At 44.0% G+C, this 12,896-nt stretch overlaps 2 protein-coding genes across 11 annotated transcripts in view; one reads left to right on the plus strand and one right to left on the minus strand.

Annotated features, from left to right (window-relative positions):
• The window catches only part of Syt11 (synaptotagmin 11), a 17,419-nt gene extending 16,977 nt beyond the window's left edge, over nucleotides 1-442 (minus strand). Inside the window, exon 1 of one of the 2 annotated variants that reach the window (XM_010643844.3) lies at nucleotides 153-436. In XM_010643844.3, coding sequence (XP_010642146.1) covers nucleotides 153-186 — 34 coding nt within the window. In that variant the 5' untranslated portion in view covers nucleotides 187-436. Of the gene's footprint in view, nucleotides 1-152 lie in introns of both variants that reach the window. The other variant, XM_010643845.3, reaches the window with a different exon arrangement.
• A 65-nt stretch (nucleotides 443-507) lies between these two features.
• The window catches only part of Gon4l (gon-4 like), a 65,453-nt gene continuing 53,064 nt past the window's right edge, over nucleotides 508-12,896 (plus strand). For 8 of the 9 annotated variants that reach the window (XR_004515039.1, XR_004515040.1, XM_033758141.1 and 5 more), the window contains exons 1-2: nucleotides 508-761; nucleotides 4,520-5,050. Coding sequence is in view for 7 of the 9 variants with exons in the window: in XM_033758141.1 (XP_033614032.1) it covers nucleotides 668-761; nucleotides 4,520-5,050 (625 nt within the window). In the remaining 2 variants the exon portion in view is untranslated. Of the gene's footprint in view, nucleotides 762-2,205; nucleotides 2,362-4,519; nucleotides 5,051-12,896 lie in introns of those variants that run through there. The other variant, XM_010643841.3, reaches the window with a different exon arrangement.

Raw genomic sequence — 12,896 nt, forward strand, 5'->3', positions numbered from 1 at the left:
AGGCACTGCCCGCTGCCTGCCGCCGTGGGGCCCATTCCGGCGGGGTTGCAACTCCGAGGCCCCCCTCCGCCGTTTTCACCCCTGCCCACTACGGTGCCCTTTGCTTTGCAGCAGTCTGACCACGCCGAGCCCCGTTTGCCCACTGTACTTACCAAAGCTAGGTCGGATGTTGGTGATCTCGGCCATGTCGTAATCAGAGGCTGATGCTATTAAACGCAACGGTCAGGTAACTCTGGGGACCCCCCCACCCCCGCCGGTACCGAGGCTGCAGCTGCGGGTCTCTAGGTCTGGGTGGGGGAAGGTATCTGGCGGACGTCTCCTGCGACGGTCCAGTCCCTGGCTGCCAGCTGCGCTCTCTTAAGATGCTCCAGGGACGCGCTGAGCTCAGGATGCAGGTGCAGTCAGACTGGTCCTGATGCGAGACCGACTCCGCCTTTTTCCGAACGGTCTTCGGCAAAAGACTCCGCCTCTGCCGAAAGGTTCCGGAAGGCAGGCCCTTTCCGGAAGCCTCGGAGGGGACCCGTCCCACCGCCTCCTGTTGGGAGAATGAGGCCCCGCCCACTAACGGGCTGTGGGTCGGTGTGGCCCAGAGAAGGGTAGGGGAGAGTATCACTTGGGCTTTAATAGATCCCGTGATTCCGGCTTCTCGGGTTTTTAGGGGAGCAGAATGTTCTGGGTTCCAGGATTTTGGGAAAACAATTCAACACTGCCTGGATTTCGATATCTGTTATCACTGTTAGGCGTTTCTGAGACCACTAAAGGTAATTATGGAAACTTTTTTTACATTTCACAAGCTCTGAATAAAAACCAAATCCAGGGATGGTTGCGCTCTGAAAATGTACTAAAAATCATTTAATTGTCCACGTAAAACAGATGATGGTGTGAATCAAGGCGGTTTAAAAATAAAAGACTTTAAAAAAACCCAAAAAACAAAAAAAACAAAAACTTCGATGGGCTGGGGATTTAGCTCGCCGCCTGCCTTGCAAGCTCAAGGACCTGAGTTCGATCCCCCGTACCAAAAACGAAAACAAAAACAAAACTTGGAAAAACCAGGTAGGCGGGCAATTCACTTTACGGTCTCCCTTCTGTCTCTCTTAGACTTTATCTTTCTCAATAAAATTTTCCTACTCTTAAAAAAAAAAGACTAATGAAAAGAGCCGAAGTTTATCAGTATTGACTCTTCCATGAGCTTCAAGTGCTTTAAGGCTGCTTAGGAAAGGTGACAAGGGGCAAATCAAAAGATCTGTGTGTTCCGTAGGTTCAAAAGGAGAGCGCAGATGAAACTACAAACTTCTGGAGACTTTCTTGGTATTTGGAAGAGTTGATGCGATTCAGGCTAGAGTCAGACTACAGGCAATTGTAACCTTTATTTCACCCATCATTTTGGCCGTGGATACTTTTATCCTGTTGAATTCAGTTTACAGTCAGATTAGTTCCAATGCAGAAATATTTGTTGGTGGTTCACTTGTAAAATGAGGGAACCGAATGAATGTTTCTAGCTTTGATGTTCTTCTAGGAAGTACAAAGAACGTAGTCCCACGAGTTATTCATACCTTTGAAAAACTGAGTTATTGAAAGCTTGGCTATGCCCAAGCACTTCCTGGCTCTAGGTCAGTGCCTTAGGAGCTAGAACTACCTAAAATGCTAAATTACGGATTCCCCTTGATAGCGGTGTATCTTTGTGAAGTCAGCTACCTAGCTGAGCCACAACTTTGTTCTGTGCGAAGTGGAAAATGAAATACGTAATAATATCCACTGGCCCACAAGGTTTATTGTGGAGACCAGACCACCTAATATAAATGAAGGTATTTTGTGAAATGCAGAATACTGGCCGGGCATGTAGCTCACTGGTGCCGAGCCTGCCTAGCAAGTACAAGGTCCAGAGTTCGATCCCCGGTACCTCAAAAAAAAAAAAAAGCAGACTATTACAAGATATGTATAATTGCTATAGCTTGATTCCAAATCCACCTTGGGTTTAGTCAGGAACCTGCATTATTTGTAAACTGGAGATTCCTGTCCGAAATTTTATAAATTCTCCTGTTGTACCTATTTCACGTGTCTCTCGAAGAGGATAATTATTTGTCAAACTAAAGCACTGAATCTCAGTCTCCAGTTTTTAGTAAGTTAGCTCCACGGGAGGAAAAAACAAATTGATGCCTTTAATTTTTTTTGCCCCGAACTGACGTACTAGCGCCGTGGCTTCACTTGGCCCTAAAGGAAGATGGCGCCTAGCGTTTGGCGCATGTTCCTTGTTGCCGTCGGCTGACACGCACCGCGTCTCGGGGGCGCGCACGTCAATCGTTGCCGTTGCCTGACTTCCGCTGGTGCGGAAAGCGAGTTTCCGCGCGATCTGGCCGGCTTGTGAGTGTTCTGTGTAACGTGTGGTGGGCGGGAAGAGGCAGGGTGGCCTGGGGCACCTGGCAGAGAGTGTTCAGGATGAGAGGGTCGGGTTTGAGGGAGGGTGCGGGCTGCGTGCCCGGAGTTAGGGGTGTGCCGGTGTTCAATTGCTACTGCGGACTTGGGCCAGTGCTTGGCGTTGAGGTGGAAAGCGCAGTTAGAGCCCGTTTTTGAAATGTTTTCTCAGGAGGAGACCGCACCGGCGCTGCTTGGGGTGGGCATTCACTCACCGTGTTGGGCCGACGCCAAAGGAGCGGCCTCTTTAGAGCTGCTGCTATGTGTGAGGTGCCTGCAGCTGATTCCCTCATCTTGCTGACTTTTTTTCTTTTTTCTTTTTTTTTGGTCCCGAGGATTGAACTCGGGTCCTTGCGCTTGCAAGGCAGGCCACCGACTGACTTTTCAATAGTAGGTTTCTTTTCTTTTTTTCTTCTTTCTCTCTTTTGCCATTTCTGGACTTGAGTAACTCATCTGTGAAATAAAGGCGTCTCCTACGTTATTCTCACTCCCTCCTTATCCACTCAGCACTCCATCCAGGAATCAAGGAATCTTTCCTTACTCCAAGTTTTCTCCAGTACCTCGTTACCTGGGCACTCAGACTTTGCTCAAAAATTGCCAGTGATGGAGAAATCACTGTAATAACAGGCAGCTTATTCTGTTCTAGGACCTATTTACCAGAGTAATGTTTTCTTAGAAATATGCAACCAGTTCCCAAATAATGTCTTTTTTTTTGTCTTCCGGTACTGGGGATCGAACTCAGGATCTTGCGCTTGCTAGGCAGGCGCAGTGCCACTGAGCTAAATCCCGGCCCTCCCCCAAATAATGCTTAGTGCTTGGTTCAAATGTTTGAGGCCCCTCCTCCCCGAACACCTTTTTTTTCCTGTTGCGGTGTGGGGGGGTTGAACTCCGGACCTTGTGTTTGCCAGGCAGGCGCAGTTCTTCTGAGCTAAGTCCCCTTTCAATCATTTATTCAGGAATCCTACGTTAAATATCTACAGTACATACTAATGGTGCCAGTTGAGGGAGTCCTTTATTTCAACAGGCTCATAGTTTTGAAGGAGGAAGATAGACAAGTAGAGATACTTAGAGAAGTGCTATACTATAAAAGTGGTTTGCAAGGGCTGGGAATTTAGCTCAGTGGCGCAGTGCCCATGCAAGGTACTGAGTTGGGTTCCAGGTACCAGGAAAAAAAAAAAAAGGTTTGCAGACAGGTCCTCTAAGAACATAAAAGAAGATTATTACCCAGTTTAGATCAGTATTGCCTTTAAAATGTGATAATTATAATTGGAGCAAAATCCAGAAGTGTTGTGATACAGAGAACAGTAGAAATTTCCTTTTTCTTGTTTCAACACAATTTCTGTTAATACAGCCAACTTTCTAAAGTAACCACTTTGGTTTTGGTTTTTATTAGTGGGAGTACCTTTTTATGAAAACACCAATAACAAACATTTATTGGTCATTTTTTAAAAAGTTATTTTATTTTATTTTTTGGTTTTTTGAGACAGGGTCTCATGTAGTTGAGACTGACCTAGAACTCACTGTGTAGCCCAGGCTGGTCTCGAACTCACAGCGATCCTCCTGCCTCAGCCTCCCGAGTGCTAGGATTATAGGCATGCACTACTACGCCCGGCTATTGATCATTTTTTATCTAATGATGTAGGTGCTATTTTTATTTCATTTTATAGCTGCAGAGACAGATTCAGGTTAAGTAACTCATGCAGAGTCATAAGAGTGGAGCGTTGACTTGGGAAACAAATCCAGAGAGTTTGGCTTTACACTTTGCTCTCAGCATCACATTGTTTTCCTTCTCTGATTTAGTTAAACTGATAACTAAAACTTACTATTTAATATGTGTAACAATTCTTGAGGTAGGAACAATTAGTTTTTTCTTTTTTTTTTACAGTTGAAGAAACAAGCTTAGACAGGTTAGGTCATTGGCCAACATAATGTACTAGTCAATAGTAAAGTTGGGATTTGAACTCATTCTAATTGTTTCTCATTCTCCACCCAAAGGAATAGAATATTATGTTTGTGATTGTTCATGAATTAAAAATGAAAAGATAATTGAGTAAATGTCATTACTATTAATTTATATGAAGGAAATAACTTGCCTTTATCCTTTTAGGATGGAACAAAAGTGGGACTTTTAAAATGTTGCCCTGTAAGAAGAGAAGAACTACAGTGACAGAGAACTTGCAGGATAAGAGCAGCCAGGAGGAAGACAACTTAGACCAAGAGTCAGCTGTCAGACCAGAATCTGACCCGCTGAAGGATTTGGGGTCAATGTCACTGTCCTGGGGTCCAAGTCACGGCAGAGCAGTTGGATTTGAAGTTCAATCTGTGCAGAATGTGGGAAATCTGCCTGGTGTGGAGGCTTCATCTTTGAGCTCTAGGATACTCACCCAGGACACAGATTTACCAAGTTTAGAAGCTGTTGATGAGGTCATTTCTCAGGAAATCACCCTAACTTCCTTGGAGTCTTCCCACTCCCCTAATGTACACATTGGTAAAGGAAAACTCCAGGCCACTGCTTCAAGGAGGGGGAAGAAAGTCATCCTCAGGCCTGGGCTAGTTTCCCAAGAAGACCAAGGTGATCTTCCTATCACGAAGAAAGCTTTTGCAGGAGAGCCTGGTGAAGAAGTCAGAGTGGAAGGAGGTAAGATGTGAAAGGAGCCTGTAGAGCTCCTTTGCCTTGTCGATATATGAAGGTTGAGCATCCCTAATCCAAAATCCAAAACTTTTTTTTTTTTTGTACCAGGTATGGAACTCGGGACATTGAGCTTGTGAGGCAGGCAGCGGAACCACTGAACTAAACCCCTGGCCCTCCAAAACTTTTTTAAGTGTGACATGATAATACAATTGGAGAATTCCATACTGACTTTGTGTGGAGGGGTAGTCAAAATGTAGGCATACTAGGGCCGGGGATTTAGCTCAGTGCTTCCGCCGCCTGCCTCACAAGTGCAAGATCCTGAGTTCAATCCCTCATACCAAAAAATACAATGAAAAAAATGTAGGCATACTAAAAATATGATATAAAATTACTTTTTGGGAGACAGCGGCAGGAGGGTCGAAAAGTTTGATTTTAGTCTTAACAGTTTAACAGCTAGACCTTGTTTCGAAATAAAGCCTACTGCAGCACCCCCATTTTTCTTTAGGTGTCAGGCACAGTGGCACATGTCTGTGAACCCAGCTGCTGAGTCAGGGCCAGGATGGAGTGGGGTTGAGGTGGGAGGACTGCAAACTCTAGCCCAGCCTAAGCAGTTCAGCCACTCAGGGAGTTGCTGCCCTTAATCTCAGCACCTGGGAGCCTGAGGCGGAAGTGTGGCAAGTTTGAGTTCAGCTTGAGCTGTGTGGAGAGGTTCTTAAAAAGCTGAAAAGAAATAACTATAGAAATAAATCGAAGGGCCAGGGATGTAGCTCAGTTGTGCTGCGCCTGCTTGGCAAGCACAAGGTCCTGAGTTTGATCCCCGGTGCTGGGGTGGGGGATAAAATAATAAAGGGCTGAGGATATAGCTCAGGGTGAAGGCTGTGTTTAATCTCTAGTACCACTCACAAAAAAATCTTCAGGACACATGTGCAAGGTGTATATGAAAAATAAGTGAATCTGGTGTTTAGATATAAGTCCTATCTCTGAGATATCTTACTGACATGCGTACAGATTCCAGGATTGAAAAGCACTTGAAATGCAAAACTCCCTGGACCCATTCAGATAAGGATCCTCTCAGGGATACTCAGCCTGTGTTGCGTTGTCACTGCTTTCCTGTAACGCCCTTGTGAGGAGCGCTTCTGTGAGGGAGTATGGATTTCGTGTGGAGTTGGAGCCTTGGGGCTCATCAGGCAGCATCATGAGCTTCCTGAATGGAGAGAGACTCTTCCGCACCCACTCCCCGAGCCCTCTGTATCCCTCCTTTACTTTAATCCTTTATTCTGAGCTTTATTAGTGATTTGGTAGGTATCCATGGAATAAAGCTTGTAGCAGGGGCAGCCAGAAATTTTTAAAGGGGAAAGGACTGAGCCTATAGTGGTGTCTATGGTCCCAGCACTCTGGGAGGCTGAGTCAGGAAGGATTACAAGTTCGAGCCCAGCCTAGGCAGTTTAGCAATTTAGTGAGACTGTGTCTTAAAAAAAGAGCCGATGGGGGTGGTAGCTCAGTGTGAAGTCCCTAGGACTGCTGAAAGCAGATTTCACATGAAAGATTCACAGATTTCACGTGAAAGGCTGTAGAGAGATGGACACACAGGACCTGAAGGCTACGTTGTGGTTTGACGGAATGGTGGTGCTGTGGCAAGGTTAGGAACACTGAGTAGAGGTACACAGGAAGAGGGGATGATGACTGAGTGGCTTGGAAGTTGTGGGGGAAGACTTTGGAGTAGTGGAAGACATTGTTTTTCATACTAAGGTGTTTGAACTTCTTTCCTGTTGGTAGGTTTTTTTTTGTTTTTTTTTTTTTTTTGGTACCAGGGATTAAACTCAGGACCTGGCACTTGCAAGGCAGGCAGCTGATGTCAATAGGTGATAGACATTTTAACTGCCCAAGCAGAATATATTGGACTGGCTTCTTCATTTTTATTTTTTTGGTTTAGTACCGGGGATTGAACTCAAGACCTTATGCTTGTGAGGCAGGTGGGGTGCCACTGGGCTAAATCCCTGGCCCTTTTCATTTTGAGTTATTTTTAGGATGCCTATTTTGCTGTCTTTTAAGCAGTTGGTCATGTTTTGTCCTTCTGCCTATGGCTTTTTTGGTTTTTTTTTGGTACTGGGGATTGAACTTGGGACCTTGCACTTCCGGGGTAGGGGGCGGAACCACTGAGCTACATCCCCGCCCCTGGTTTGTCTTTCTGGTACATCGTCTTTCTGGGATTTTCCCACAATTACTGTACTGGTTCAGTACTGACAGTGTTTTGTGTTTATACGGGAGAATTTCGTGTTATTGACTACTGTGTGTGAAAACTGGTGGGATAGTAGATATGTTGTTCGAAGGATGCGGTCAGAGGTGGAAGTTCTTTAGGGAAATGGCCTCCTATAGAATCAGTCCTTGTCATCACACAGGGCTCTGTAGCTATGGCCTTGTCCTGAGTAGCTTGTCCTTTTGGGAGCACTTGTGTTTAGGGTGCGGAGTAGCAGATTGAAGACAACCTTGGGTAAGCAAAATGACTAAAGGAGTAGTAGTAAAAGTCAAAGGAAGTAGGAGAGTGTTTTTTTTGTTTGATTGTTTGTTTGTTTTGGTACCAGGGATAGAACTCGAGTCCTTGCGCTTGCAAGGCAGGTGCCAGAACCACTGAGCTAAATCCCCGGCCCAAAGTAGGAGAGTTTGAAGAACACAGTACTTTCAAATTTATTGGCAAGGACTGGAGATGCAGATTAGTGGTAGAGCATTTGCCTAGTGTGAGAGAGGCCCTGGGTTTGATCCTCAGCACCCCTTGGAAAATTTGACAAAGGAGAGAGGAAGATAGTGATGTCTGAGAAGACTACATTCAAAGTCTGGTGATCTTTGTTTTATTTTGTTTTGGTTTTTTTGAGACAGGGTCTTGCTGTGTAGTTCAGGCTGGCCTTGAATTCACTATGAAGCCCATGCTGGTCTCAAACTTGCAGTGATCCTCCTTGCTCAGCCTCCTGAGTGCTAGGATTACAGGTGTGTACCACCAGACCTAGCTAAAAAGTCTGTTTTTTTGTTTTGTTTTGTTTTGTTTTTTTAAGTCTGGTGATCTTTTTTTGGTTTTGTTTTTGTTTTTTTTTTTTGGTACCGGGGATTGAACTTGGGTCCTTGCGCTTGCGAGACAGGTAGCAGTAAGCCTGATGATCTTAAAAGAGTTTTTTGGTCAAGAATGTCACATTGGGTTAGGCAGGGACGAAGGCACCAGTGAAATATAGATGTATATATGTGTATGTATGTATATGTGCATAGATCATATATATATATGTGTATGTTTGAGGCTGGATATTAAACATGCAAGACAAATGCTGTACTACTCAGCTATATAGGCCACCCCCCCTTTTCTGTTTGGTACCGGGGATCAAATCCAGGCACAGCACCACTGAGCTAAATCCCTGGCCCTCTTTTTTTTTTTTTTTTTTTTTTTTTTTTTTTTTTTTTTTTTTTTTTTTTTTTTTTGGTATGGGGATCGAACTCAGGTCCTTGTGTTTGCAAGGTGGGCGGCAGAACCACTGAGCTAAATTCCCGGCCCCAGTAAATTATATCATTTTTGGGAGGGTACTGGGGATCGAACTCACCTGGCCCTCTTTTTGTTTTTTGAGACAGGGTCTCACTGTGTTACCTAGGGTGGCCTCAGACCTGTGATCCCCCTGCTTCAGCCTCTCACGTAGCTGGGATTACAGATATGTACCACGGTGGCTGAAATTGATTTTTCTATTAGAAAGAATGGAAAGCACAAAGCATATTAGAATTATAAAGACCTTAGGAGTTATCTAGTCCAACTCCCTGGCTTTATGATGATTGATTTTGATCCACACTTTTATTTTAGTATGTTCCTTAGGATCCTGTCTTTAGGAGAAGGCAGTGCCTGTATATATAGTATACTGCATTCATGGAGCTGTCAACTAAGAAGTCTTTATGACAGGATGCTGATTTCCACAGCAGAGTATGATGTGAGAATGAGCAGTGTGGAGCAATATTTGTGATTCTTCTGGGAAAACCTCAAATGCATTCTGGAGGGGAGACACCTTTATTGCCATCAGGCAGCCAGCCTAGGAAACCATCCCAGCCAGATGTTTGTGCCTCCCCTCGAGAAAAGCCACTCAGAACTCTGGCTCACCAAGCCGAGGAAGAGAGAGAGGATGGTGGACTCTTTATTCCAATGGGTAGGCTTCTTTTTTCCTTCCTTCCTTCCGTCCTTCCCTCCTTCCTCCCCTCAGAGTGCTGAAGTATATCCCTAGCCATTTTTTTTTGTTGTTTTGTTTTATTTTTGACACAGGGTCTTGCTGTGTAGTTCAGGATGACCTTGAACTCACTATGTAGCACAGGCTGGCCTTGAACTTGTCAGTGGTCCTTCTGCCTCGGCCTCTTGAGTGCTGAGATTATAGGTGTGCACCACTGTGCCCGGTAATCCCCAGCCATTTTTTATTTTGAGACAAGGTCTTGCTAATGTTAACATCTAACTTGGGGTCCTTCTCCCTCAGCCTCTTCAGTAGCTGGGATGACAGGTGTGCACCTCCACGTTTATCTATCTAACAATAGTTTTTTTTTGTCAGTACCAGGGATCGAACTCAAGACCTTGCACTTGCTAGGCAGGCACGGTGCCACTGAGTTACATTCTTGACCCTTCATCTAACAATTGTTACATCTTTGTGTTGAATCGATTCATTTATTGTGAAATGTGTATTTTTTTTAGTACCAGGAATCAAACTCAGAACCTCACACTTGCCAGACAGATGCTGTGCCACTGAGCTACATCCCTGGCCCTAGATTTTTATATTTGAAAGTGTATTTGGTGGGGGGGCTGGGCAGTACTAGCAGTACTAGGGATTGAATCCAGGGCCTTACACATACCAGGCAAGTGCTGTACTACTGAGGGTACATCCTCATCCTGTCTTGTCTTTTCTTTCTATCTTTCTGTCTGTCTGTCTGTCTTTCTTTTTTTTTTGCTACTGGAAATCGAACTCGGGTCCTTGTACTTGCAAGGCTGGCAGTGGAACTACTGAGCTAAATCCTCAGCCCCTGTATTTCTTATAAATAGTATATATATATATATATATTTTTTTTTTTCTTGAGACAGGATCTTGCTATATAGTTCAGGCTGAATTTGAACTCACTATGTAGCCCAGGATGGTCTCCAACTTACGACAATCCGCCTGCCTCAGCCTCCAGAGTGCTGGGATTACAGGTGTATGATACCATGCCTATCAAAAAAAATTTTTTTTCCAGTTTATAGTCTGAACATTGTTGCATCTAAGTATTTAGTTAATTTTAATGTAATTTATTCTCATTTTTTTTGAGTCAGGGTATCACTAGTGGAGTTCAGGCTAGCCTTGAACTTGAAGAGATTTACCTCCTCCATCTGGCTCATTTTTTCAATTTTACTTCTTATTTTTGTTTTATATGTTACCTTAGAGATAATATATATTCTTAAAATTACTACAATCTGCCTTAGCATTTTACTAATTTTACTTAATTAGTATAATAAGTATTTTACCTCCCAATGTAATAATTTATGAGTTTAGCTGCTCTGCCTTTTTTTCTGTTATGTTTCACTTCTTTTACTTATAATCTTGCAAGACATGCTTATTACAAACTGGCAAGGTCAAAAGCCTGTAATCCCAGCACTTGGGAGGCTGAGGCAGGAGGTTACCTCAAGTTGGAGACCAGCTGGACTGTATAGTTTGTAGTTTTTATGGGGATTGAACCCAGGGACTTGCCCATGCTAAGCAAAGACTACCACTGAGCTAAACTCCAGCCCCAGTGGGCTACATAGTGAATTCGAGGTCAGCCTGAAGTACATGTTGAGACCTTGTTTTAAAAGAAAAAAAAAAAAAAAGGACACGCTTATTACTGTTTTGTTATTGATTTTCTCTTGTTTTTTGGTCTTTTGAGTGCTAGGGTGACAGGCACGTGCCGCCTCGCCTGGCTAATTCTTGCTGGTATTTTTAAATATGTCTTCTGTTCCATTTTCCCTCTTTCCTTGTGGCACCCCAGTCGAATGTATATGGATCTTTACATTGTATCACATGTATCGTGCTCTTTGTATATATTTTTTCCCAGTACTGGAGACTGAACCCAGGGCCTGTGCCTGCCAGATAAGAGCTCTACCACTGTGCTACACCCCAGCCTGCATCTTCTTTTCATTCCTTTTCCTCTCCGTGCTTCAGTTTCTGCTAACTGTAGTCCTGCTCATGAATTCTCTTTTGTTTTGTCTAAGCTATTAAACCTATGTCCTAATTTTTTAAATTTTTTTGCAGTACTGGGGATCACAGTATCCATAGCCCCTCCCCCTTTAAAACCTGTATTTTGCTGTCTTAAACTACCCAGTTTCTCTTGGCTCAGTCTCCATTGGTGCCGGAATTATAGGCGTGTACCGCTCTACTCAGCTTCATCTCTTTTCTTTCTCTCTCTGCCCTCCCCTTTTCCTCCTCCCTCCCTCCCTTCTTTCCTTCTTTCTTTTTCTTTTTTTCTGATTGCCAGTTGCAGAGTCTTACTCTTTAGCTTAGTGATGAAGGGCTGTACGCTGAAGTGATCACATATACCTTGTATTTCTCAGCTTGCCCACATACACAGCTGAAATCCTTTTCTAGGTGTGGCTTACCAGGTGCTAGGGTTAAGTATGTTTTACTCTTCACATGTATTGAGCTTCATCTTTTTTTTTTCTTTTTTGGTACCAGGGTCAAACTCAGGTCCCTGCTCTTGCGAGGCAGGTGCTGAAACCACTGAGCTAAATCCCCGGCCCAGATCCAAGTCTTTTTATTGTTTTTGTTGTTACTGGGGATCGAATTTAAGGCCCTCGTACTTTCAAGGCAGGCGGTGGAACCACTGAGCTAAATCCCCAGCCCTGAACTTCATCTTAAACACTGAAACTGTCATATGTACAGGAGAAAGTCTGAACTTTTACATTTACATTCTTAATTAAATTTTTTTTTTTTTTTTGGTACCAGGGATTGAACTCAGGATCTTATGCTTTTGAGGCAGGTGGCAGAACCACTGAGCTAAATCCCTGGTCCTCTTCATTTAATTTAAAAACACTATTATAGTTTATTATTAAAGCAATAGCAAGTAGTGCTCATGATTGCATCCTTCACACTTTCACTGGCGCACTCACAGTGGCATTGCTCACTGGCCGCCTTAGGAGATCCAACACCACCCCACCTCTGGGCTTCTTCACACAACCCTTTCCTATAGTGGTGCTGTCTTTCCTGAGGTAGATTAAAGTCCACTACTGTACCTGGTCCGTTTTTTCAGTCTCTTCTACTTTCTTCTCAGGAGTTTTTCTAGCAGAGTTTATCAGGAGAGAAAGGGACATTTTCAGGAACGTTTACCTTTAAATTCGGGAATTATGTGGCCCTTTTTGTGTGGCCTGTGATAAACTGGCATGAATTTGACAGCTCGCCCCTAATGTCTCTGCTTGGCATTCTGACCTGGATGAGAGCTATGACTGATTGGGTTGTCAGGAGCAGATGTTGACTTTTAAAAGCCACACAGTGCTTCAGCCAGCTGTCCATCCATCCACATGAGAAGGTCTTACTGAGGAGAACAGTGTGGGCCTTCAGATCCAACACACCGGTAGTATCTCCTGGCTCCAGTCCTGGTACTGGGTCTCCTTTGCCATGGAATGTTGTCTCCTAGCCATCTTCCATGCCTTTGTCAAATGAATTTCTCGAATCTTCTCTCTTCCATTGCAGCTTTTACATCTGCCTGTAGGACTCTCCATGCACACAGGCTGAATTGCCGGACCATTGACCATTGTGGGTCCAATCAGATGGCTTCTTATTTGCATCTCAGTACCCCAGCAAATGGACAGCACTCTACAATGTCTGTTTTTTTTTTTTTTTTTTTT

This window comes from Fukomys damarensis, unplaced genomic scaffold, assembly GCF_012274545.1.
Source record: "Fukomys damarensis isolate Sample0158 unplaced genomic scaffold, DMR_v1.0_HiC HiC_scaffold_33, whole genome shotgun sequence".
Taxonomy (NCBI): Eukaryota; Metazoa; Chordata; class Mammalia; order Rodentia; family Bathyergidae; genus Fukomys; species Fukomys damarensis.